At 36.2% G+C, this 26,517-nt stretch overlaps 1 protein-coding gene across 2 annotated transcripts; it reads left to right on the forward strand.

Moving 5' to 3' along the window:
• The first annotated feature begins 1,763 nt into the window (after nt 1-1,763).
• On the forward strand, nt 1,764-26,517 carry nfe2l2a (nfe2 like bZIP transcription factor 2a). 2 transcript variants are annotated; one of them, XM_056464660.1, is made up of 5 exons: nt 1,764-1,966; nt 15,925-16,188; nt 18,754-18,843; nt 18,954-19,100; nt 22,707-26,517. In XM_056464660.1, exons 1-5 carry the CDS (start codon nt 1,925-1,927, stop codon nt 23,907-23,909), a joined length of 1,746 nt encoding a protein of 581 aa, XP_056320635.1. In that variant the 5' UTR covers nt 1,764-1,924; the 3' UTR covers nt 23,910-26,517. The 2 variants fall into 2 exon arrangements, with proteins under 2 accessions (XP_056320635.1, XP_056320634.1); XM_056464659.1 differs by lacking the exon at nt 1,764-1,966 and having other exon boundaries at nt 22,710-26,517.

Below are 26,517 nucleotides of genomic sequence, written 5' to 3' on the forward strand. Positions count from 1 at the left end.
ATGTTTTATTTTGTTTTCCAATAAACATCATTTAAGGTTAATCTTAATGCTAAAACATGTATATTTACTTTGATAAATATAGAAATATTTAACTTTTTTGCAACCCATAGTGTTAGCAAACATGTAGAGAGTTGAAATAATAACCTACATCATTTATATGTAGGCCTACTTAATATAATACAATATATGATGTTTTATTTTGTTTTCTAACTAACATCATTCAAGGCTAATCCTAATGCCAAAACATGTATGTTTACTTTGATAAATGGAGAAATACTTGACTTTTTTTAACCCACAGTGCTAGCAAACATGAAGAGAGTCGAAATATTACATTTCTAGTACATCAATAATATGAAGGCCTACTAAATATAATAAAATATAAGATGTTTTATTTTGTTTTCCAACAAACATAATTTAAGGCTAATCCTAACGCTAAAACATGTATATTTAATTTGATAAATAAAGAAATATTAGCCTTTTTTTTGCAATTCACAGTGTTACAAAACACATAGAGAGTCGAAATAATAACCTACATCCTTTATATGTAGGCCTACTTAATATAATAAAATAAATAATGTTTTATTTTGTTTTCCAATAAACATCATTTAAGGCTAATCCTAACGCTAAAACATGTATATTTACTTTGATCAATTGAGAAATATTTAACTATTTTCCCATCCACAGTGTTGGCAAACATAGAATCAAAAACAATACACTTGTCATACATCATTTTTATGTACTTAATATAATACAATACATGATGTTTATTTTCCTTTTCAACAAACATAATTTAAGGCAATGGCAAGTCTTAACGCTAAAACATGTATATTTTGATGTAAACTTTCTACATTTTTGCCACCCAGTGTTAGCAAACAACAAGAGTCGAAATAATAATGGCTACGAAATTGGCAATACACATATTTATATTTATTATTTAATATACAAAAAAAAAGTTCATGTTTTATTTTGTTTCCAAACATACATAATTTACGGCAATGAGAAATATCTAACAAACACATGAATATTTATTGTGATAAGAGCAATTCTCTACATTTCTGCGACCCACAGTGTTGACAAACATGTAACATGAGTCAAAATAACAATAATCTCATAACCATTTATAGCTTGTTTATTAATTAATATACATTTTATATAAAATACATTTCCACATTTTACATTTAAATGTTTTATTTTTATTTTATTGACTTGTTTAAGTCTTAATGTTCTGTATTTTGTGTTCATCATTTGCATTATTTCTTATTTCATAATAAAATCAATCATAAAAAAACTCAAATATTTCTCAAATCCAAAAGCCGAAGGATATGTTTACATTTAGTGTTGACATTTATAAATTATACGTCTATTTATGCGTTCCTTTTATCAAAGCAGTTATTTTAAGCAAAACTGCGTTGTTATTTATAGATCAAGAATAAAAGTGCTATTTAAAAAATAGTGATTATAAAAAACAAGAAGAATAAAGATTCAGTCAGGAGGGTTTACCAGTAAGTTTTTATTAAATTTTTACCTTGTGAATGTTTTTTAAATATTATTATTAAAGAGGTAGATCAAATACAGTTACATATATAGAGACAAATACAACAAATAAATAAAAAATGCACAGAAATACACACAAACAGGGTTTACCAGTAAGTACAAGCGGAAGATGAAGGGGGCGTAAAACGCAACACCTCGGAACGCGCTTCCCATTGGCTGTCGCGGAAAGTGGGCGTGACTGCTGAATGACTGGGGCTTTCCGTAAATTTTCATAACTCCACAGACAGCCTTTCCTTCGCAAGTGCAGCGTCCAGCAAAGACAATCTGACGTATTTAATTGACGCCTCACTTTATTTCTCAGTGAAGGATTACAAGACGTACACCACATTAGGAGTTACGCTCAATCAAAAGAGGAGATTATCTCTGAGACATGATGGAGATTGAAATGTCTAAAATGCAGCCAAGCCAACAGGTAAATCATATTTAATGTTACATTAAGTGCGTTGCTAATGCTGTGGCAGCGTTCCGCATGTAATAGTTCTCTAAATGTATAATTGTCAACTTTTAGCCAGTTTTGCTAATAGTGCTGTGATGTTACATCATTTGCCCTTTGAACCGGTTATGTGGGGCATAAATGTATTTATTGCTCATGTCAAATGTGTGTCACCAGATCACAGAATAACTCATTTGTTGTTATAAAAGCTTTTCGTACCGCTTTTAAAGTTTCAAGATGATCATCATCTGGGTTTACATGTTATTATTTGTATTATTATCCATTCATAATTCATGAAATGGTTGAAACGTCACATTATAATAATGTATATGCTAATATTAATGTATATTTCTCATTGAAGTAGGCGTTTCCTCAGTCCTCTTTCTAATCTTTCGACTCTCCTTTTCACCTCAAAAGAAAATCTGCATAGTCATTGAACTCGCGCCGTCTTAAACACCAAAACGAAGAGGAGAAATCCACGTAAATGTGCATACGGATGCCCTGGTTGTGTTGTCCGGTGTAAAGCTGGCACTCGGCTGAACTTCTGTCATGAGACGTTGCGTCGCGCTTTCATGTTTTTGCGTGTGATCCCGCAGCGGCTCTGAGAACCTGTGCGCATGCGCGGCACCGGCGCCTTGCACAATAGCAGGCGGCTCCAATCTGGAATGTGGCTGTTTACTTTACTTGTGTCCTGACGTAAAGAAGTGATCCTGAGCTTCAAGACGAGATTAGTCTCCATCTCAGCTGTCTTTCTGTATAGTTGGCTGCAGGAAAATACTTCAAGTGTTAACAGTTTATATGAAAACTGTCATTTGTGAGTAACTGACGCACGTTACGTAACGGCGAACAGCTTTGAACCGTTAAAAATGTTAACCGTCACATTGTTTTAAATTGACCGCTGAATATGCCTACAATTAGTAAAAATGTAATTTTATTTAATATTAAACCTACAAATGAAGAGAGCTTGACCTTCAGAAAGATTGCTTGCTAATCACAGAGGGTCAAGGTTATATATTTAAATATATTTCTTGCAGATTTTCTTTGCAAACCTGAATTAAAACTAAGCAAAAACTGAATAACGTCTTGAATTAGTCGACTTTTTTGAACTAATGACACACATATATGGTGGACTAAATTGTTGCCTAAATTGTTTCTTATGTGTCATATAACCTTTTACAGAAAACCATTTTTACTATTCTATCTTACTAAAAGCATTTTAAAACTAGTTTTAGTCCTGCACATGCCAATGAATATAAGCTGAATGGTTATATTGTACGGTTGAAAACATTAAGCGTCAAATTATTTTCTTGTTTAATTGAGTGCTGAAGAGACCTGCAATTAATACAAATGACATTTTAATTTTTTAAATCAACAAATGAAGAGCTTGACCTTTAGAAAGACTGTTTGCTAATCACAGAAGGTCAAGGTTATATATTTAAATATATAAATTTATTGAAACTAAGCAAACATTGAATAATGTCTAACCTAGACTACTTTTACGGTTAAATGACACACATTCACAGGTGACAGAAAGAGTAGCTATTATAACATATAGCCTAAATTGTTTCTTATGCATTATAGTTTACAGAAAATCATTTTTACTGTTTTACTGCAGCACACACCAATGAAAATAGGTTCAAGATATCATGTCTAAATAGTGACAATGTTATAAAACAACTTTCACATGTAAAGGAAATTTGACAATAATTGCCATTTGATATAAGATAATATAATATAACATAATGAAATGCTGTAATATAATATTCATGTTCTTTTTGGCTTAGTCTCTTTATTAATCCGGGGTTGCCACAGCGGAATGAACCGCCAACTTATCCAGCATATGTTTTACGCAGCGGATGCCCTTCCAGCCGCAACCCATCACTGGGAAATGTAATATATAAAACTATTATATAATATAATATAACAAACATTTTGAGTTAATTAAACCAAAATAGCGTTTCCTCAATATATGTCAGTATGTTTTTTTAAAGTATATAAATAAAAGTATTTTCCAGTAAACTATTTCCAGTATTAAAAAATAAAGTTTGTCAATTCAAAAAATAAAGTCTTCCCAAAAGTTTATATACCAAGCGTGACCAATAGTGTTTACAAAACGGACAATTATATCTTATAAAAATATTTCAATGTGCTTTTATGTCCTCCGATTTTTTACATTAAAAAGCTTTTTATAGAGCCACAAATGTCAATTTTGTAATATATAAATTACAAAATGTTTAAAATAAATAAATAAATAAATAACATTTTAACTATTAAAAGCATTAGTTAATGTGTAAATAAATATTTAATTATGTCATTATATATATACTTATTTATTTATTCATTCATTTTCTTTTCGGCTTAGTCCCTTTATTAATCTGGGGTCACCACAGCGGAATGAACCGCCAACGTATCCAACATACGTTTAATGCAGTGGATGCCCTTCCAGCTGCAACCCATCACTGGGAAACACCTATACACTACGGACAATTTTAGCTTACTCAAATCCCCTATAGTGCATGTGTTTGGACTTGTGGGGGAAACCGGAGCACTCAGAGAAAACCCACGTGAACACCGGGAGAACATGCAAACTCCACATAGAAATGCCAAGTGACCCAGCCGAGGCTCGAATCAGTGACCTTCTTGCTGTGAGGCGACAGCGCTACCCACTGCACCACCGCATCGCCTATACTTATTTATTATGTATTTATTTATGTAATTGTTTAACAACTTATGTAATTAATTAAATATATTGAAATAAATGGATATATAGAATTAAAAAATTACATAAATAATTACATAAATTCATAACAATTAAACATATTTAATTAAATAATACATACAAAATGAACAAATAAATATATACATTTACACACACACACAGATATATATATATATATATATATATATATATATATATATATATATATATATATATATATATATATATATATATATATATATCGAAACAATTACATAAATAACCATATAAATAAATGTATATGGTTAAATGCATAAATAAATAATTACGTGAATACATATATATATATATATATATATATATATATATATATATATATATATATATATATATATATATATACTTAATTAGATAAATAATTTCATAAATACATAATAAATATAAAATTAAATAATTATACAATGAAATATTTACTTATAAATGTACTAATGCTTTTAGTAATTAATATGTGTATTTAACAATTTATTTACCCATTTCAGTATTTATTTATTTATTTATTTATAGACTTGAGTCATTTGGCCCTCCATGAATGCATTTGGGTTTTAAAGTAAATCCTTTTCCAGCATAAAACACCTGAATGTTTTTAGCCCATCTATTTTTGAAGAATACACACACACACACACACACAGCGTAGTGACATGAGGGTTCGCTAAACCGGTTTTGAGTCTGATTACGTGCAGTATCACCTGCCTGAAATGAACAGTGGAGAAAAAAACAAAAAAAAGCAGAAGAACAAGGCGTCCTCTTGTTTCTGTAATGGTATATCCCACGTCCCAAGCAACAGGAAGTAAGGCAGGTGTGAAAAATAATCTCTCCTCGCCGTTTTAATAACACCTCTGCTCTCTCGTTTCCATTCACCTGGATAATGATTGCAACTTTCAGCATTAATTATGCAGTTACAGGTGTGTCTGGGTGATACTTTTTCACTAAATACAATCTCCTCCGTATACTTCCATAGTGACGGTAAACACAACTGAACATATGATTATTATTATACTCAGTATATCTGCAATATGGAACATGATTAAAACTGTATACACTCACCGGCCACTTTATTAGGTACACCTATCCACCTGCACGTTAACGCAAATTTCTAATGAGCCAATCACATGGCAGCAACTCAATACATTTAGGCATGTAGACATGATCAAGACGATCTGCTGCAGATCTTAGTATATAGCAGTCATATCAAAACGTACTATATGACAAAATCATATTATATTTAGCAAATATTGCTCCTACACTGTAAATAAAATCAGCTTTTTGCTCAGGGCTGCTGTTTATGCTAATGAGGGAGAGATGAGCACTAGTGGGCGGGGCTTCCCCCTCTGATGACATCACACAAAGGCAGAATGTCATTCAAAGTGTTTCTGCAGACTTATTTATCACGTCTGATTATAACAAATACAATTAATTTATGTTCACCATTTGAGGCTGGTTATATTCACACACTGCTGACACACAACTGGGTTTAAACCCTATATAAACGTCATTTCTGCATAATAGCGCCTCTTTAATCTTCATTTGTTGTCAGTTAATGAATTTGACATTTTTGTGTTTGTGTTAGTTTACTATAATGGCTGAATATGGACTTCGTTGTTGCTCAGTTTGACATAGGAAATAAAATATCCTGGTCCCAGAAGGCACGAAATATGAATTATGGAAGATTTCTATTAATATAATCACACAAGATAGGAGTTTTTAACAATAATACCCTGGAAATTGGACATTAAATTGAACATGGACAGTGACTTTAAAGATCAGTGTGTGTGTGTGTATTTAACTGTCTGTGACTTTAAAGATCAGTTTGTGTGTGTGTGTGTGTATGAGACAGTACTTAACCATCTAGGATTGAACGCGCTTGTAAACAGCAGGATTTCTTAAGATAGTCAAAGCATTGAATGTAAACAGTTGTAAGCGCCTCAATCGCTGTTTTTCCTCTGAGGAGGAAGCGGGTGCTGCTGTCGTGAAAGAGGCTTGTTTCTCAGTTCTGTGTGTGTGTGTGTGTGTTTCATCATCTGATGGCCCCTCCTCGTCTGTTATCTGGATCTAGAGAGGAAGTGTGTGACTAACGGAGGGAGACGGGCAGGTCTCTCCAGGCCTCAGTGACGCCGTTCTCCACACACACTTTCTATTGTTTTTTCATGGTATTATTTTTTGTTCTGGTTTATTCATACTAAACAAACTGACCCAGTTCATTTGCTGGCTAAATCTAGAGATGCACCTGTAACTTAGATTTTTCTTTTAGTACTACAGGGCTGCTTGGTTTTGATCAGCTGATGAACATTCTGAGGTTATTTCCAGATAAACGCACAGCTAAAGTAGGTTAGGTTTTAAACTAGTTTAGTAGTTTAAGCAGATTTGGAGCACATTATGGCCCCATATCACTATTCCGAATCATTTTAGATATTAATTTACTGCGACAACAGTCAAAAACCACATCTAAACACAACAGGAGGCTTTGGAGGAGATCTGGAGGAAACTAGAACCACTTCAGCCTGCTTTCAAGTGCTTTTCTTGGTAGAGTTAAGAGTTTACTGTAAGATACAGGTTTAGTAGTCTTGGTAGATTTAAAGATTAGTTAAGTCAAGGTTAGAGACAGGTTTAGTAGTGTTAGTAGAGTTAAAAGTTGGCTAAAATAAGGTTTAGTAGAGTTAAAGGTTGTTTTAGATTAAGTTTAGACAGGTTTAGTAGTCTTGTTAGAGTTAAAGGTTGGTTAAGTTAAGGTTAGAGACAGGTTTAGTAGTCTTGGTAGAGTTAAAGGTTGGTTAAGTTAAGGTCAGAGACAGGTTTAGTAGCCTTGGTAGAGTTAAAAGTTTGTTAAGGTAAGGTTTAGTAGTCTTGTTAAAGGTTGGTTAAGCTAAGGTTAGAGAGCGGTTTAGTAGACTTGGTAGAGTTAAAGTTTGCTCAAGGTAAGGTTTAGTAAAAATTGGCTAAAATAAGGTTTAGTAGAGTTAAATGCTGGTTAAGTTAAGGTTAGAGACAGGTTTACAAGTCTTGGTAGAGTTAAAGGTTGATTAAGTTAAGGTTAGAGACAGGTTTAGTAGTCTTGGTAGAGTTAAAGGTTGATTAAGTTAAGGTTAGAGACAGGTTTAGTAGTCTTGGTAGAGGTTAAGGTTAGTTAAGTTTAGGTTAGAGACAGGTTTAGTAGTCTTGGTAGAGTTAAAGGTTGGTTAGGTTAATGTTAGAGACAGGTTTAGTAGTCTTGGTAGATTATAAAGGTTGGTTAAGCTAATGTTAGAGACAGGTTTAGTAGTCTTGGTAGATTATAAAGGTTGGTTAAGCTAATGTTAGAGACAGGTTTAGTAGTCTTGGTAGAGTTTAAGGTTGGTTAGGTTAAGGTTAGAGACAGGTTTAGTAGTCTTGGTAGAGTTAAAGGCTGGTTAAGTTAAGGTTAGAGACAAGTTTAGTAGTCTTGGTAGAGTCAAAGATTGGTTAAGTTAATGTTAGAGACAGGTTTAGTAGTCTTGGTAGAGTTTAAGGTTGGTTAGGTTAAGGTTAGAGCCAGGTTTAGTAGACTTGGTAGAGTTTAAGGTTGGTTAAGGTAAGGATTAATAGTCTTGGTAGACTTAAATGTTGCTCAAAGTAAGGTTTATTAGTCTTGTTAGAGTTAAAGTTTGATTAAGGTTAAAGACAGGTTTAGTAGACTTGGTAGCTGGTGAGCAGGTGCAGTTTACCAGTGTAATTATATGAGTTACTGCTGTACATGCAGGTTATTTTGAATTGTCCAACAAATAAATGCATGATTTTATTGATTAAATATTGCAAGTTAAAACACCTAATACAAAAGACTAATAATCAAATGAAACACTTGGCAGGGTTTAATGGTGGGCAGTTTTGTTATCATACTCAGTTATATTGAAATTTCTATTAGTGCTGCTGTGATGTCAGAAGAACTGACTGAGAGATTCGCTTCCTCAAAAGTGTGCAGTTCCTCAGTACACACTTCTGCTCTGTTTAGTCCCCTGGGCCTCGTGATCTGAACTATAGGAAGCTGATTTTCTCCTGTCACATGCTCTGACCTCAGAAACAGATCCATGCAGCATTGCAGACGGTTTATGCAAAGCTTCACTGCTGTAAATAAATGCAGATGAGGTGAAAGTCTATGGTAATTCATTCCTCAGACACTACTGATGAATAGAGTTGTATGTTCCTGCATTTATGAGCCAAAAAAGACTCCAGGAAGAGATTTATTTGTTAATGTCTTGTGTTTGGATGTGAAATATCCGGTTTTGCAGTTGAACCACCAGTAATGATTAACCCCAAAACTAAAATTGGGTTATTAGTCAACGCCATCTCCTTCAGAGGAGAGACATCATGTCTTTATTATTGTGTTGAAATAGACTTTATTTCATTTTTTGCTTTTATTTGTAAGTTGTAGTACTTTTTGTTTTGTAGTAGTTTTTGAAAGCCTCTCTACTGTATATGTATAATTACAAAAATAATTTGGTGTTAGCTATTGTAGTATTTAAACTAAACAAGAATGAGAGATTAACTGGCTGAACCACAATAAGCAGCTTTATTGATATTTCATTTTGTTAATGATTATTTAATTTCAATGTTAATTTAATTTAGTCTATTTTCAAGGATATCAGCTTCGTTTTGCTCAGCTTGACATGAAAAAAAATACATTTTAAAACTTTGCTAAATGTTTTGATAAAGTATTAGTGAATTTTATTTAAATATTTCATGATGATCTGATCCGTCAAGATTACTTGTAGGCTACAGTTATATTTTGTACTTGAACGTTTGATCTGCATGGACTGTCAATGGATCAATAAAAAGGATACGAGAATATGAAGAAGGATAACATGCTAATCATGCTAGCAGTGTGCTAGTGACAGGCTAGTCATGCTTTTTTGACATGCTAATCATGCTGAAAACTTTATTAACATGATAATCATGTTAGCAATGTTTTGGGAACATGCTAATCATGCTAGCAACATGCTTGTAACATGTTAACAATGCGTTAAGGACATGCTAATCATGCTGCAAACATACTAGCAATCACGCCACTGATTAAACACCTATTGCAACTTTTTTCAGAGTACTCTAGTAACTACTCTGCAGAGGAACCACCAAGCAACCACACAGCAACACCTTTGCATTGGCCTAGCAACCTAGATTACCCTAGCCACCACTTATTTCCTCCAAACAACTGCCTAGCAACGTATATTGATTATACGTACAGATTACTTGTATAATGGCATTTTACCTGACTTTTAATGGAATAAATCGTGCTAACATCATGGTAATCTTGTTAGAATAATGCTAAGATCATGCTAATAACAGGCTATGTGAATCATGCTAACAGCATGTTAATCATGTTAGAATCATGCTAGCAACATGATAATGATGCTAGCAGCGTGCTAATAACATGTCAATCATGCATTCAGCATGATAGTAATATGCTAATTATGCTAGAAACCTTGATAGCAGCCACTCAGAGTATTCTAGTGACTGCATAGGAACCACTAAAGACATAGCAACAATTTAGCAACTGCCTAGGAAGCACCCAGAGAACCCTAGCAACTTTCATATGACATGCCCCTCCCCTTAGTCTCATTTGCCTTTCGTTTGATGCGCTTGAGCTCAACCACTCTCACTAGCAGAGCTGTTATTTAATACAAAAAGGGGAGGAGTTACCCGATGCCCTGCCCTCTATTCATGTTTTAGTAAAGTGACGTCACAAATTGAGCAAAAATGCACAGTTCAAAGCACTTGATGGGTGTTTTAGTTGATGTGTTTCTGTTTCAGAATTCTGCTGGAACTCATTTACTTTAAGGTATTTACAGTAATTACACATCAGGATTTTCACAGCCTCTTTTCGCATTCCTGGAAATTTTGGTATTGCATCAGAACTGGTGGATTCGTCATCACTCATTTAGTCATGAAATTACAAAACGGGCCCTTTTGAACTGAATCTGGCGAGTTATTATGTTATTAGGTATTATTGTACACTCACCGGCCACTTTATTAGGTACACCTTACTAGTACCGGGTTGGACCTCTTTTGCCTTCAGAACTGCTTTAATCCTTCATGGCAGAGATTCAACAAGCTACAGGAAATATTCCTCAGAGATTTTGCTCCATATTGACATGATAGCATCACACAGTTGCTGCAGATTTGTCGGCTGCACATCCATGATGCCAATCTCCCGTTCCACCACATCCCAAAGATGCTCTATTGGATTGAGATCTGGTGACTGTGGAGGCCATTTGAGTACAGTGAACTCATTGTCATGTTCAAGAAAACTAGTCTGAGATGATTCACGCTTTATGACATTTAAGACATGAAAGTAGCCATCAGAAGATGGGAACACTGGTCGTAAAGGGATGGACATGGCAGCAATACCCAGGGAGGCTGTGCCGTTGACACAATGCTCAATTGGTACTAATGGACCCAAAGTGTGCCAAGAAAATATCCCTCACACCATTACACCACCACCACCAGCCTGAACCACTGATACAAGGCAGGATGGATCCATGCTTTCATGTTGTTGATGCCAAATTGTGAGCCGAGCATCCGAATGTGGCAGCAGAAATGGAGACTCATCAGACCAGGCAACGTTTCTCCAATCTTCTATTGTCCAGTTTTGGTGAGCCTGTGTGAATTGTAGCCTCAGTTTCCTGTTCTTAGCTGAGAGGAGCGGCACCCGGTGTGGTCTTCTGCTGCTGTAGCCCATCTGCCTCTAGGTTGGACGTGTTGTGTGTTCAGAGATGCTCTTCTGCAGACCTCGGTTGTAACGAGTGCTTATTTGAGTTACTGTTGCCTTTCTATCAGCTGGAACCAGTCTGGCCATTCTCCTCTGACCTCTGGCATCAACAAGGCATTTGTGTCCACAGAACTGCCGCTCACTGGATATTTCCTCTTTTTCAGACCATTCTCTGTAAACCCTAGAGATGGTTGTGCGTGAAAATCCCAGTAGATCAGCAGTTTCTGAAATACTCAGAGCAGCCCGTCTGGCAGCAACAACCATGCCACGTTCAAAGTCACTTAAATCCCCTTTCCTCCCTATTCTGATGCTCAGTTTGAACTGCAGCAGATCATCTTGACCATGTCTACATGCCTAAATACATTGAGTTGCTGCCATGTGATTGGCTGATTAGACATTTGCATTAACAACCAGTTAGAGAGGTGTACCTAATAAAGTGGCTGCACACTGTGGCTGCCTGATCATCTTGCTGGATGTGCAGATGTGAAAATGCAGGTTTTTTGTTCAGTTCTTTCTGCTCTTGTATTTAATAAACTCTCTGCTCTGTGTAGTTAAAACAGCATGGCGGGTGGATTTGATTCAGAGCTGCTGATTGGCTGGAGCTGCCGCTCACTCCTCCAGATCTTTATAGGGCTGTTTTACACCACAACATGTAAAAATGCAGAGTGTGCTGTGCAGTAGGAGCTGTATGATGAGTTTAATGTAATATAAACAGTATTTGTTGCAGAATATGAGCAGAAATATGTTTTTAGTGAAGAAGAGAAAAATGTGAGACGCTGGAATAAAGATGAACTGCATTTCGCTGGCCTCTCTTTTAAAATCAGACTAAAATAAATGCAATTAATTAAAGCTAATATTTTAATATACATCAAATGATCAATTGCATCCAAAATACATGCTTGTATTTTCATTATATATATATATATATATATACACACACACAAAATATTTATACAAATACATTATGTAAATACAAACTTTTATTTATCAATTAAATATTTATATCTAATACAAATGATATATAAATATAAAAGTAAATATTTTGGTTTTTGTATTTTATATATGTTTTATTTATATATACACCATGTTTATACACAGTGAGTAAAAATAAATTATGTAAATATAAGCTTTTATTTTGGATTTATCGTTTGACAGCACTAATATTTATATGTATTAAGTTAATGCACACAGAACACAAAACAACATGAAACTGAAACGTGCTTCACTTTCACTTCAGTATAATGTAGAAGAGATGCTTTTGCTTTCACATCTTTCTTTTAAACATCTGACGTGTGTATTAAACAAATAAAAATGGCCTATCAGAATTATTGAGTAATGGATTTATCTGCAGTTGTTAATGTAAAGATTAGAAGTGAGGAAAATTCAAGCAAACACATAAATATGCCATATGCCATGTGTAAAATGCCAAGTTGTAATCAAACCAATTGATAACTGCAATTATTTGTTTGACAATTATTCACCACAAACTGTGTTATTAGTTTAATATTGCTAGAAAATAATAATAGCGTGGCTATCAGTCTATTAGGCTGGGGCTACCTGTGTTTTAGGGCAGAGCATCATCCATTTAGGGCAGGGCTATCAGTCTTTTAGGGTGGGGCTATCATTATTTAAGACGGGGCCCCCCAGTCTTTTAAGGCATGGATATCAGTCATTTAAGGCGGGGTTATCAGTATTTTAGGGCGTGGCTATTGGTCATTTAAGGCAGAGCTTTCAGTCTTTTAGGGCGTGGCAATTGGTCTTGTCAGTCTATTAGAGCAGAGTTTCCCAACCCTATTCCTGAAGGCACACCAACAGTACACATTTTCATTCTCTCCCTAATCAAACACACCTGAAACAACTCATCAGAACATCAGAAGAGACTCCAACACCTGAAGTTAATGGGTCAGATGAGGGAGACATCCAAAACATGAACTGTTGGTGTGCCTACAGGAACAGGGTTGGGAAACACTGTATTAGAGCATGGCTATCGTCATTTAAGGCAGAGCTATCAGTCTTTTAGGGTGTGACTATCATTTAAGGCGGAGCTATCAGTATTTTAGAACGTGGCTATTGGTCATGTAAGGCAGAGCTATCAGTATTTTAGGGCGTGGCTATCGGCCATTTAATGCGGGGCTATCAGTAATTTAGGGCGTGGCTATCGTCATTCAAGATGGAGCTATCAGTATTTAGGGTGTGGCTATTGATCATTTAATGCAAGGCTATCAGTCTTTTAGGCTGTGGCTATCATCATTTAGGTGGGGCTGTCAGTTTTTTGGGGAGTGGCTAACAGCCATTTAAGGCGGGGCCATCAGTCTTTTAGGGCTTGGCTATTAGTTGTTTAAAGCGAGGCTATCATCATTTGAGGTGGAGTTATTGGTATTTTAGGGCGTGTCTATTGCCATTTAAGGCGGGGTTATCTGTATTTTAGGACGTGGCTATCATTATTTAAGGCGGGGCTATCAGTGCTTGTCTTGTTTTTGCCCTGCTTTCATCCATACGTCAGTCTTCCTTCATTTTGTTAGCAACACCCATCTTCCAATGATCCAATCAGTTCACAAAGAACACATTTATGTCACATTTTGGAAAAAAAGGACAATCTTAACTTGTGTTTCATCTTGACATTAGGTTTTGACCTTTAAATCTGCCACTAATATTTATAGTAACCCAAGCAGAGTGTTTGTGTGGGCGGACCAGTGTTTTCGTGGATCTTCAAGAAGATGGATGAAAAAGGAGAAGCGGTGTGCATTATTCATCACTGCGGTGCTTCATCGACGCACTCACTCCAAAAACTCCTTATCTAGTCAAGAGTTACAATCTTAGTTATAGCCCCCAAAAAAATCTTGTTTTGAGAATACAACATCAGATTGTGAAGGATTATTATGATTAAGAATATATATCTTTTCTTACTTGGTTATTAAAGCTTAAAGTAAGCTATTTTTCCTACAATTCCTACGACTTTATTTTAGCTGTAATAACTTGTTCTTTAGTGACAAAATATATTCTCTTATGTTTCATTGCAGTAAGCTTCAGTTTATTATGAGATGCAACAATACAAAAACCTTTTAATGGCAATAAAACAATTAAAAACTGCTTTTATTCTAGCTGAAATAAAACAAATAAGACTTTCTCCAGAAGAAAAATACAGGAAATACTGGGAAAAAATCAGAATAATTCTGACTTCAACTGTATGTGTGATCCTGACAGCAGTGTGTGTGTATGATAGGGGTATGATATTGGAAATATCTAACATTGCTATATTTTGTTTTTCTGCTATATATATATGCAGTTGAAGTCAGAATTATTAGCCCCCATGTTTATTTTTTTCCCTAATTTCTGTTTAACGGAGAGCAGATTTCTTCAACACATTTCTAATCATAATAGTTTTAATAACTCATCTCTAATAACTGACTTATTTTATCTTTGCCATGATGACAGTAAATAATATTAGACTAGATATTGTTCAAGACACTTCTATACAGCTTAAAGTGACATTTAAAGGCTTAACTAGGGTAATTAGGTTAATTAGGCAAGTTATTGTATAATGATGGTTTGTTCTGTAGACTATTAAACAAAATACCTTAAAGGAGCTAATAATTTTGACGTTAAAATAATAAAAAAAAATAAAAAACTGCTTTTATTCTAGCCGAAATAAAACAAATAAGACTTTCTCCAGAAGAAAAAATATTATCAGACATACTGTGAACATTTCCTTGCTCATCATTTGGGAAATATTTAAAAACGGGGAAAAAAATCAACTGTATTTATAAATATATAAACCAAATATAATGCAAACATATTTTTATATCTGGTTTCACCAGATGGCTTGAATATATCTATTTTGGGGAAAAAATCTTGAATTTAGATTGATTGGGGTGATTTTGTAAGGGTGCAAATCATTTATAAACATAATAATTGCAAGCAAGAATAATAATAATAATAATAATAGAGCAAAGAGTAAATAAAAAAAAGTGCTTTATGGTATTCCATAGAGTCAAACTGCATTCAGGTACAGAAATTGAATAATGAAATGTAAAACAACACGTTATAGTCTTCACTTCACTGAGGATTTAACTGAAATAAACAGGAAGTGCATTTTCAGATCTCAGTTATAGAAAGGCAAACACTTTTTTTCTTAATGACATGCACAGATGAAGTGTTAATCACTGAACTAGCAATGTGAGCTAACAAAGTAAATATGGTTAGTTTTGATTTCATGGGGACTTTAAACTCTCCTCAAATGCCTTTAAAACACAAGCAAATGATAAAGATTCACTCAGTTATTGTTATACTTTGCAGTGACTCTACAAATCTCATGTATTGTCAAATACTAATATCCCAACTCAACATTGCGTATCCTGTGATGACTATTGCGCACACACACACATTGCGATATCCATGCTGAAGTGATATATTGTGCAGCCCTAGTGTGTGATGCCTGACCTCTGATGTCTGTTTTCTCTGCAGGACATGGATCTGATCGATATCCTGTGGCGGCAGGACGTTGATCTGGGCGCGGGCCGCGAGGTGTTTGACTTCAGCTACAGGCAGAAGGAGGTGGAGCTGCGCAGGCAGAGGGAGCAGGAGGAGCAGGAGCTGCAGGAGCGTCTGCAGGAGCAGGAGAAGACGCTGCTGGCTCAGCTGCAGCTCGACGAGGAGACCGGGGAGTTCCTGCCACGCAGCGCACCGCTCACACACACACCTGAAGCAGACGGTGGAGGAGGAACACAGGTATATCTACACACAAACCCAGGTACACACAGATGCATATATACATACACCACTGCAGGAGAAAGAGGAGAAGTCACACAGATATACACACACACACCACTGCAGCGGATGCTGGAGGAGAAGGAAAACTTACACAGGTAAATACACACACATATATACATATACTGACCCCAAATCAGAAAACATTAGGACAGTATGGAAAACACAAACTAACTAAATCTTATGGGGCATCACAGTAGTGAAAGTTACCTTTGCTAAGGGCGCTGACACAACCCCATGCCATGACAGACTCTGGCTTTTGGACTTGTTGCTGGTAACAGTCTGGATGATCCTTTTCTTCCATGGTCCAGAGCAGCACTGTAACCATTTAATCCCTGTTTCAGAACAAAACAATCGATCCACAGGTGTGAAAGCACCCTAAATCTGGAACTCACTACTGTCTTTTTTATTAGCATTTTCCATACTGTCACAACTGTTTTCTGATTTGGCGTTGTACACACACACACACATGCATATACACTCATATACACACACAACACAGCAGACAATCGAGAACTCACACAGGTGCAAACACGTATATGCATGCACAAACAAACACAGGTGCACAAATACACAGATGTAAAATGCACACACACACACACACACACACACAGGCCTCACCTTCACTGTACAGGGCGCAGCTGCAGGGTTGCTTGGAAACTGATCCAATAGTCTAATTACTGGAAGTTGCGTGATGAGGCGATTCTACGAACTGGGAAGCTAATAAACTCGCAAACAATCCCAGTACGTCACGGACGATCCACAAAAGAGCTCAATTTCCCTGAGGACAGGCAAGTGTGTGTGTCGCAGATGGCCTACGTGATTTCAGTCTTGTATGAGTTTTGTTTTAATAACCTCTGCGTATGGAGAATCCTGACGTCCATCCATTTAGTCTATAAGGAAAGAGAATTTTAACAGCAATTTACAGATTATTATCTTTATGGGTGGTGCAGTGGTTAGCACTGTGGCCTCACAGCAAGAAGGTCGCTGGTTCGAGCCTCGGCTGGGTCAGTTGGTATTTCTGTGTGGAGTTTGCATGTTCTCCTTATGTTGGTGTGGGTTTCCTCTGGGTGCTCCGGTTTCCCCCACAGTCCAAACACATGTGCTATATAATAAAACATATGCTGAATAAGTTGGCGGTTCATTCCGCTGTGGCGACCCCAGATTAATAAAGGGCCTAAGCCGAAAAGAAAATGAATGAATGAATATTAGAGTGATTTCTGGAGGATCACGTGACTCTGAAGACTGGAGTAATGAAGCTGAAAATTCATCTTTAAAATCACTGGAATAAATGATTAAATTAAATGATAAACTACTTTTGAACAGTTATTTTACAGCGCAATAACATTTTACAACTTGTACTGCATTTTAGATTACATACATGCAGCTTTGGTGAGCAGGAAAAGCGTATCTTAAAATATTTAAAAGTCCCACTGACCCCAAACTTTGATTTGACTGAAAGTGTATAAATATATATATATATATATATATATATATATATATATATATATATATATATATAGTTGAAGTCAGAATTATTAGCCCTCCTGTTTATTTTTTTTCCCCAATTTCTTTTACAACAGATATTACAAATAGTTTTTCAGCACATTTCTAATCATAATAGTGTTAATAACTCATCTCTAATAACTGATTTATTTTCTCTTTGTCATGATGACAGTAAATAATATTAGACTAGATATTCTTCAAGACACTTCTATACAGCTTAAAGTGACATTTAAAGGCTTAACTAGGGTAATTAGGGTAAAGTTAGGGTAATTAGGCAAGTCATTGTATAACAGTGGTTTGTTCTGGAGACAATCCAAAACTAATATTGCTGAAGGGGGCTAATAATATTGACCTTAAAATGGGTTTAAAACAATTAAAAACTGCTTTTATTCTAGCCGAAATAAATCAAGTAAGACTTTCTCCAGAAGAAAAAATATTATAGGAAATACTGTGAACATTTCCTTAGCTCTGGGGGCTAATAATTCTGACTTCAACTATATATATATATATATATATATGGTGTAGAATAAATCGTGGATGCTCTTTGTTAATAATTGTTTTAAACATTTATTTTTCTTAGTATAGAAATAGGCGGATGCACAGTTGGATAGAGAACTCCACAAATTTGAGTTGCCCTAAAACACAACCGCGTTTTCAATATCTTTTTTCTTCTGGAGAAAGTCTTAATTGTTTTATTTTGGCTAGAATAAAAGCAGTTTTTAATTGTTTTAAAGTCATTTTAAGATCAATATTATTAGCCCCCTTCAGCAATATTAGTTTTAGATAGTCTCCAGAATAAACCACTGTTATACAATGACTTGCCTAATTACCCTAACTTTACCCTAGTGAAGCCTTTAAATGTCACTTTAAGCTGAATACTAGTGTCTTGAAGAATATCTAGTCTAATATTATGTGCTGTCATCATAGCGAAGAGAAAAGAAATCAGTTCTGCCTTCAACTGTGTTTCTCCTGCTCTGTGTGTGTTGATGCTAAGGTGTTTGTGTGTGTGTGTTTGTACAGAATGGGGGTTTTGCAGAACAAGATCCCATGTCATTCGATGAGTGCATGCAGCTCCTGGCTGAAACCTTTCCACTAACAGAGCCGGCTGAGGTAATTATGGGATATAAATATCACCCGTATACAATAACAGCACACACCTTAACGCAACACAACACCTCTACGTGTCTAATTGTGCTGTGTGTGTGTGTGTGTGTGTGCAGTCTGCTCCGCCTTGCCTGGACGCCTCCGCTCCACCTTCCACTGATCTCATGATGCCCGCAGATGTCCAGGCGTTTACCCAGAATCCTCTGCTGCCAGGCTCTCTGGATCAGGCCTGGATGGAGCTGCTGTCACTCCCAGAGTTGCAGGTATAAACATTAAGACCTTAACACCAAAAACTGTTAGTACAACTCAGATTGATTACATTTACAGTTTAAATTGAAGCATATGTTATGCTGCAGTTTCAAATAAACATCTTATACATACCTTAAAGGTCCCGTGAAAATAAAATTAAGTTTATTAAATGTTAGGATCAGTGTGTTGTTAGTTTTTAGAATATCTTTAAGCTGGTGCACACCAAAACAGTGGCAAAATTCATGCTTATATATATATATATATATAGAGATATATATATAGATATAGATATGTATGTCTATATACATATCTATATCTATATATCTATATATATATATATCTATATATATCTATATATATATATATATATATATAGATATATATCTATATATATATATATATATATATATATCTATATATATATATATATATATATATATATATATATATATATATAGATATATATATATATATATATCTATATATATATATCTATATATATATACATATCTATATCTATATACATATCTATATCATATACATATATATACATATATATATATATATATATATATATATATATATATATATATATATATACACACACATACATATATATATATATATATATACATACATACATACATACATACATATATATATATATATATATATATATATATATATATATATATATACACATACATATATATATATACACATACATATATATATACACATACATATATATATACACATACATATATATATACACATACATATATATATACACATACATATATATATATATATATATATATATATATATATATAAAAAAGTACGCGTTTTTAAATGTACTCAAAAACTACACGTTACCCAACAATTTTACTTAAGTACATGTAATGAAGTAAATGTAATTCGTTAATACCCACCTTTGGTCAACAGTGTGCCATTTGGGACGCAACTATCGTCTCAGTTGATGTTCAACGCACATAAATATGTTGATATCTCTACAGAAAATGTAGTGGAGGTAACACTTTTGAGAGAGCGAGAGGCTGTGAGGTATTATTTGTGTGCACTGGTTTATTCCACCTGTGGTTTACAGAAGAGCAAACAACAGGGTTACTGAGCAACAGTCAAATGAGGCTCTCTGAGCTCATGCTGTGGTTTGACTGGCAACCTGGGACGTGCACTTCACTTGTTTTTGGTTTGGATTGAACAGGTTAACACCTCAGTACACGCTGGATAGTTCATAATGATCAAATTGAGCGCTTACATTGAGGTCTTGTTGAGTTTTATGCACATCTTTCTAAACAATATTCAGTTCTAATCCATCAATGATCAATATAGTTGTTTAATACAGCATAGGTCTCTCAAGGTGCTTGAGCTAAGGTTAATGAGAGGTTTAAGATGAGCAAACACCTGCATCTGCCAAACAGGACGAAAGTATATCAGTAAGCTATATTCCACTAATTTAATAATGATAAAGATGACCCAATAGATAATGCATGCAAGTGTTTGGGAAAGAAAAAGACCAATTACAGCTCATTCACACAGAATACACAGTTCACCAACAAAATCTACGCTAAAACATTAAGAGTTTGAACATATGACTCTGGTCAGCATTAGCCAGTGCACTGGACTCTATAGACTGAAGCATCTAGCTCAGGGGTGTCCAAACTCGGTCCTGGAGGGCCGGTGTCCTGCAGATTTTAGCTCCAACTTGCCTCAACACACCTGCACGTATGTTTCTAGATAGCCTAGTAAGTGCTTGATTAGCTAGCCCAGGTGTGTCTGATTGGGGTTGGAACTAAACTTTGCAGGACACCGGCCCTCCAGGACTGAGCTTGGACATGCCTGATCTAGCTTTTATGCTACCTAGCAGAACAAGTGTGGCAGCACTTAAAGCTCAACATCTAACAGACTGAGTAAAATAGTCTTATTGCGGTAGTTCACCAACAAAATCTACAAAAGAAATCCATTAGTTAAGAGTTTTCCATATTTTTCTGCTTTATTTAGGCTTTTGAATTGCATTGTGGGCGACGCAGTGGCGCAGTAGGTAGTGCTGTCGCCTCACAGCAAGAAGGTCGCTGGTTCGAGCTTCGGTTGGGTCAGTTGGCATTTCTGTGTGGAGTTTGCATGTTCTCCTGGAGTTTGCATGTTCTCCCTGCATTCGTGTTGGTTTCCTCCGGGTGCTCCGGTTTCCCCCACAGTCCAAAGACATGCGGTACAGGTGAACTGGGTAGGCTAAATTGCCCGTAGTGTATGAGTGTGAATGAATGAGTGTGTGTGTGGGTGTTTCCCAGAGATGGGTTGCAGCTGGAAGGGCATCCGCTGCGTAAAAACGTGCTGGATAAGTTGGCGGTTCATTCCGCTGTGGCGACCCTGGATTAATAAAGGGACTAAGCTGAAAAGAAAATGAATGTGAGACTTTAATCTTTACTCCAACAATGTCTGATGCCAAATAGTTTAAAAAAAGAGACTTTTATTGACATTTTTAATAGTTTAAAGTGAATTACTGCATGGGTTGGTGATGTATATTACAGTACAAACTCCTGGTAATAAACTGCCAGTACTTTTTCTGTGGTTTTACAGACTTAATTCTCTCTATATTATTTCTTATACAATACACAGTGGGGGAAATAAGTATTGAACACGTCATCGTTTTTCTCAGGAAATTCTCAGATATTTCAAAAGGTGCTGTATCCCTGCTCATAGTATACTATATAGTTTGTATACATCACTTTAGACAAACTATACATTTCGAGAATGAAGCTGCGGCTGGAAAACAATGTTTTAATGCGTCGCACGTCACCTCAAGAGGAGGCGTGAATTAATTTAGCTAATCTGCGACATGGTCATCTTGCGGAAATATTACCAACGATCCATCAGGTCATGTTTTTCCCTCTCTTTCTCTCTCTCTCTTGGTAAAGCGCTGTCAACGAATATTTTTCCTCCACACCCCATAATGCACAGCACATCAGCCTACGGCAGCTGGATTAGTCCAAAAGGCGCAGTACTTTTTGCGGACGAGTCTGTTTTAGTTCGGATCATATTCTCACCACAAATTAACCGCTCCAGAGTTCGTTTTCCCTCTTGGTGCGGTTCGTTTGGGCTGGTGTGAATGCAGCAATCGTACTCGAGTGCGCACCAAAAGCGGACCAAAAAAGCGTACGCTTTTTTGGTCCGCTTTTGGTGCGCACTCGAGTACGATTGCTGCATTCACACCTGCCCAAACGAACCGCACCAAGAGGGAAAACGAATTCTAGTGTGATTCAACCAAACTAAATTAGGCAGGTGTGAAAGCCCCCTAAACCACTCTGAACTGAACTAAACTCCAACTCTGAAAACTGGACTGACACTGTTTCAATTTACTTGAACTTCTGTGTTAAGCTGACACAATCTACATTGTAAAAGCGCAACAGAAATAAAGATGAATTAAATATGAATGTCAATGGCTGCTTTCCAGCATTCAATCTAGTTTTGTGTACAACAGAAGAAAAACTGAAGAATTACAGCAAGTTTTTGAGTCAACTGTCCATTTTAAAGTATTTTAACGTATTCATATAGTAACCCATGTTTGATTATGCTACTAACACACAACTCTTGTCTTTTTTAGCAGTGCCTCAACATGCAAATGCAGGAGACGTTGGATATGAATGCATTCATGAAACCTTCAACAGAAGCACCAACCCAAAACTACAGCCAATATCTCCCCGGGATGGACCATCTCGGCCCGGCACAGGCAGAAGCGTGTCCTCCTGAATTCACCAACACCTATAATGGATCCTTCAACACTATGATGTCACCAAATATGAACCAATTGAGTCTGAACGTCCCGGATGTGGGAGCCGAGTTTGGTCCTGAAGAATTTAACGAGCTGTTTTATCCAGAGATGGAGGTTAAAGTGAACAACCCTCCAATTGCATCAGATGGGGGAAACATGGTCGGCGATCCTCCAGTTAACCCAATAGATCTACAGAGCTTCTCACCGGGAGATTTCAGCTCAGGAAAACCAGATCCAATCGTGGAGTTTCAAGACTCTGACTCGGGTTTGTCCCTAGATGCAAGTCCTCATATGAGCTCTCCGGGGAAGTCCATAAACGAAGACGGATCCTTCGGATTTAGTGATTCTGACTCTGAGGAGATGGAAGGAAGTCCGGGAAGCATGGAGTCAGATTACAATGAGATATTCCCATTGGTTTACCTCAACGATGGCTCTCAGACTCCTCTTTCGGAGAAGTCGTCATCGGAGAAACAGGAGATGAAACCGAAAAACCCAAAGATGGAGCCGGCGGAGGCTAGCGGACACTCCAAACCTCCGTTCACCAAAGACAAGCTGAAGAAGCGCTCCGAGGCGCGGCTCTCCCGTGACGAACAGAGAGCGAAAGCCTTGCAGATCCCGTTTACCGTAGATATGATCATCAATCTACCCGTAGACGACTTTAACGAGATGATGTCCAAACACCAGCTCAACGAAGCCCAGCTAGCGCTCGTCCGGGATATCCGCAGACGGGGCAAGAACAAAGTGGCGGCACAAAACTGCCGCAAACGCAAGCTGGAGAACATCGTGGGATTGGAGTACGAGCTGGACTCGCTGAAGGAGGAAAAGGAGCGTCTGATGAAGGAAAAGAGCGAACGCAGCAGCAATCTGAAAGAGATGAAGCAGCAGCTGAGCACGCTCTATCAGGAGGTTTTCGGGATGCTTCGAGATGAGAACGGAAAGGCGTTCTCGCCCAACGAGTTCTCCCTTCAGCACACATCGGACGGCACTGTTTTCCTGGTTCCTCGCCTTAAAAAGACTCTCGTGAGGAACATCTAGCTTTGTCCTTCCTCCTTCTCTCTTCTTCTACACTTTGCTTCTGTTTTTTTGGTACTGCTTTTCTCTTGCTAACACTGTGTCCTAACCAGGCGTGATATAAATCCAATAAAGCGACAAAATCATTGACAAAATTTGATGCGAACACTGGGATTTTCATAACCGCACTTTTTCTTCGTGGTTTCGTGGTTACGTGGTACAGTGTGGTTGTGTGTACACTACAACCATAGTTTTTGCCTTTTGAAATTACCATACGCTCTGTTTCCTCATTTCTGATTGGCTAACACAAGGGCAAAGTTCATGAGGCAAAACTCTGTACATTCGCGGTAAACACATCGCATATTTCGAGTCGTTCTCCCGCAGGACGATAATCCACCTCTGTTCTCAAATTAGCATTTTTTTGTATGCTATTTACTCACGCAAATACTTAATTCCCCATTTGCGGTGAACCAAGAATAAAAGTGTTATTATCGCCGCCCGTTGGTTCGGGGTGCTCTTAACATTGTTTGTAAAAACATCCGTGTACGTGTGGACATGGCCTAAAACAACGTCTTACTTTCGCATAGGAGCATAAGGTGATTACGATTGTATCTTGTCAGAATTTACGAACACGATACTAATGTCACGCCATAAGTAGTAATATCAGTAGTCAGAATTTGACGAATGAGTTAAACGTCATATGTGATACTCTGAACCCATATTCTGAAATGATAGTTAATTGCAAACTTAAAACAATTTGTAGCATTAATTATGAAATTTCCCAGATGTGCTTTAAAGTTATTGCGATTAGCTGAATATGATTGTAGCTTGTCAGAATGTCCGAACATAATACACACCATAAAATAGCAGTTGTCATAATGTACGACAAATCAAGTTGATTGAGTTTAACGTTATCTGTGATACGTTTAGTAACCCCGTGTTTTGAAATGATACTTAATTGCAAACGTAAACGATTTGTAGCGTTATTTTCAGTGTTTCCCAGTGGTGCTTTAAAGTTATTGCGATAAGGATGATACAATTGTAGCTTGTCAGAATGTACGAACATGATACAAATGTTACAACGTAAGTTATCACTTGTCACAATGTACGACAATCAAGAAGTGGCAAAAATGGAGGAGTTTAACGTTATCTGTGATTCGTTTAGGAACTCCTTTTTCTGAAAATGATCCTTAACCTCAAACGTAAACAATTTGTAGCTTTCCTTTCGAAAATTCTTACTGGTGCTTTAATGTTATTGCGATAAGGTGGATATGATTGTAGCTTGTCAGAATGTCTGAACATGATACACCCGTTACACCGTAAGATATCATTTGTCATAATGTACAACAATCAAGAAGAACCTCGATATGTGATACGTTTAATAACCTGTATTCTAAAATGATACATAGTCGCAAACGTAAACGTAGCGTTAATTTCGAAATTTCCCAGTGGTGCGTTGAAGTTATTGCAATAAGGTGAATACAATTTTAGCTTTTCAGAATGTCCGAACATGACACAAATGTCACAACGTAAGATACCACATAATTTGAGAATCAAGATGAGTCAAAAACAGTCGAGTTTAATGTTATCTGTGATGCATTCAATAACCTGATACTTAACTGCAAACATAAACAGTTTATAGCATTATTTTCTAAATTTCCCAGTGGTGCTTTAAAGTTGTTGCGATAAGGTAAATACGATTGTGGCTTGTCAGAATGACCAAACATGATACAAATGTTACACCGTAAAATATAATTAGTCATAATGTACGACAATCAAGATGAGTCAAAATGGATGTTTAACGTCATCTGTGATACGTTTAGTAACCTGTATTCTGAAATTATACTTAACTGCAAACATTTATAGCGTTATTTTTGAAATTTCCCAGTGGAAGTTATTGTGATTTCTGCCTCATGACGTTTTTTTTCCCGCTCCTATTGGTTCTTGGTTGAATAGTAGCTGATGTCGCACTGCAGAAAAATGTCTGCAAACTTTTGTCAATGCCATATTTTTTAATTGGTGAGAAAATTTAGTTGCAATGACCATTAATCAGCTGTTGGTGAATATATCAAACCAACTATTACAGACCACAGATTTTAGCCATTTCCAAAATTGACCGCAGATGAAGAAATCGTGACCACACAACGTGAGCCGGGCTTTAAAACCTTTGAGCTCTTGGAATAATAAATAAATGTTGTATACTTTGTGATTTGATGCAGTGTAGTCGCATCTGATAATGGAAGAAACAAAGCTTTTCGAAACTTTGAAACAATTGCGTTGCAAATTAATTCACTTTTTCAAATCGTTCAAAATTGTTTTGAATCATTCGAAACAGCAAATGCTAGGAACACCTGCTGGTCAAAATGTGTAAATGCAACAAAAACATGCATTAGAACTGACTTTTTCAACCATATTCTAAACATTAAATTAAAAGAATTACCTATAAATGCACTTATCTTACCATCTAATATAATAACATATTAAGTGTGTGCATAATTCGCAGTTTTTTATACATTTTCTAGGCTTATTTATAGTTTGTTCCATGGTGGGTTCTGCTAAACTGACCAAAAAAAAGATTATTATATCTTAAAATTTTACAAATATCTCATTAAAACATCTACAAACTCATAAA

This window comes from Danio aesculapii, chromosome 9 (genome assembly GCF_903798145.1).
Source record: "Danio aesculapii chromosome 9, fDanAes4.1, whole genome shotgun sequence".
Lineage (NCBI taxonomy): Eukaryota > Metazoa > Chordata > Actinopteri > Cypriniformes > Danionidae > Danio > Danio aesculapii.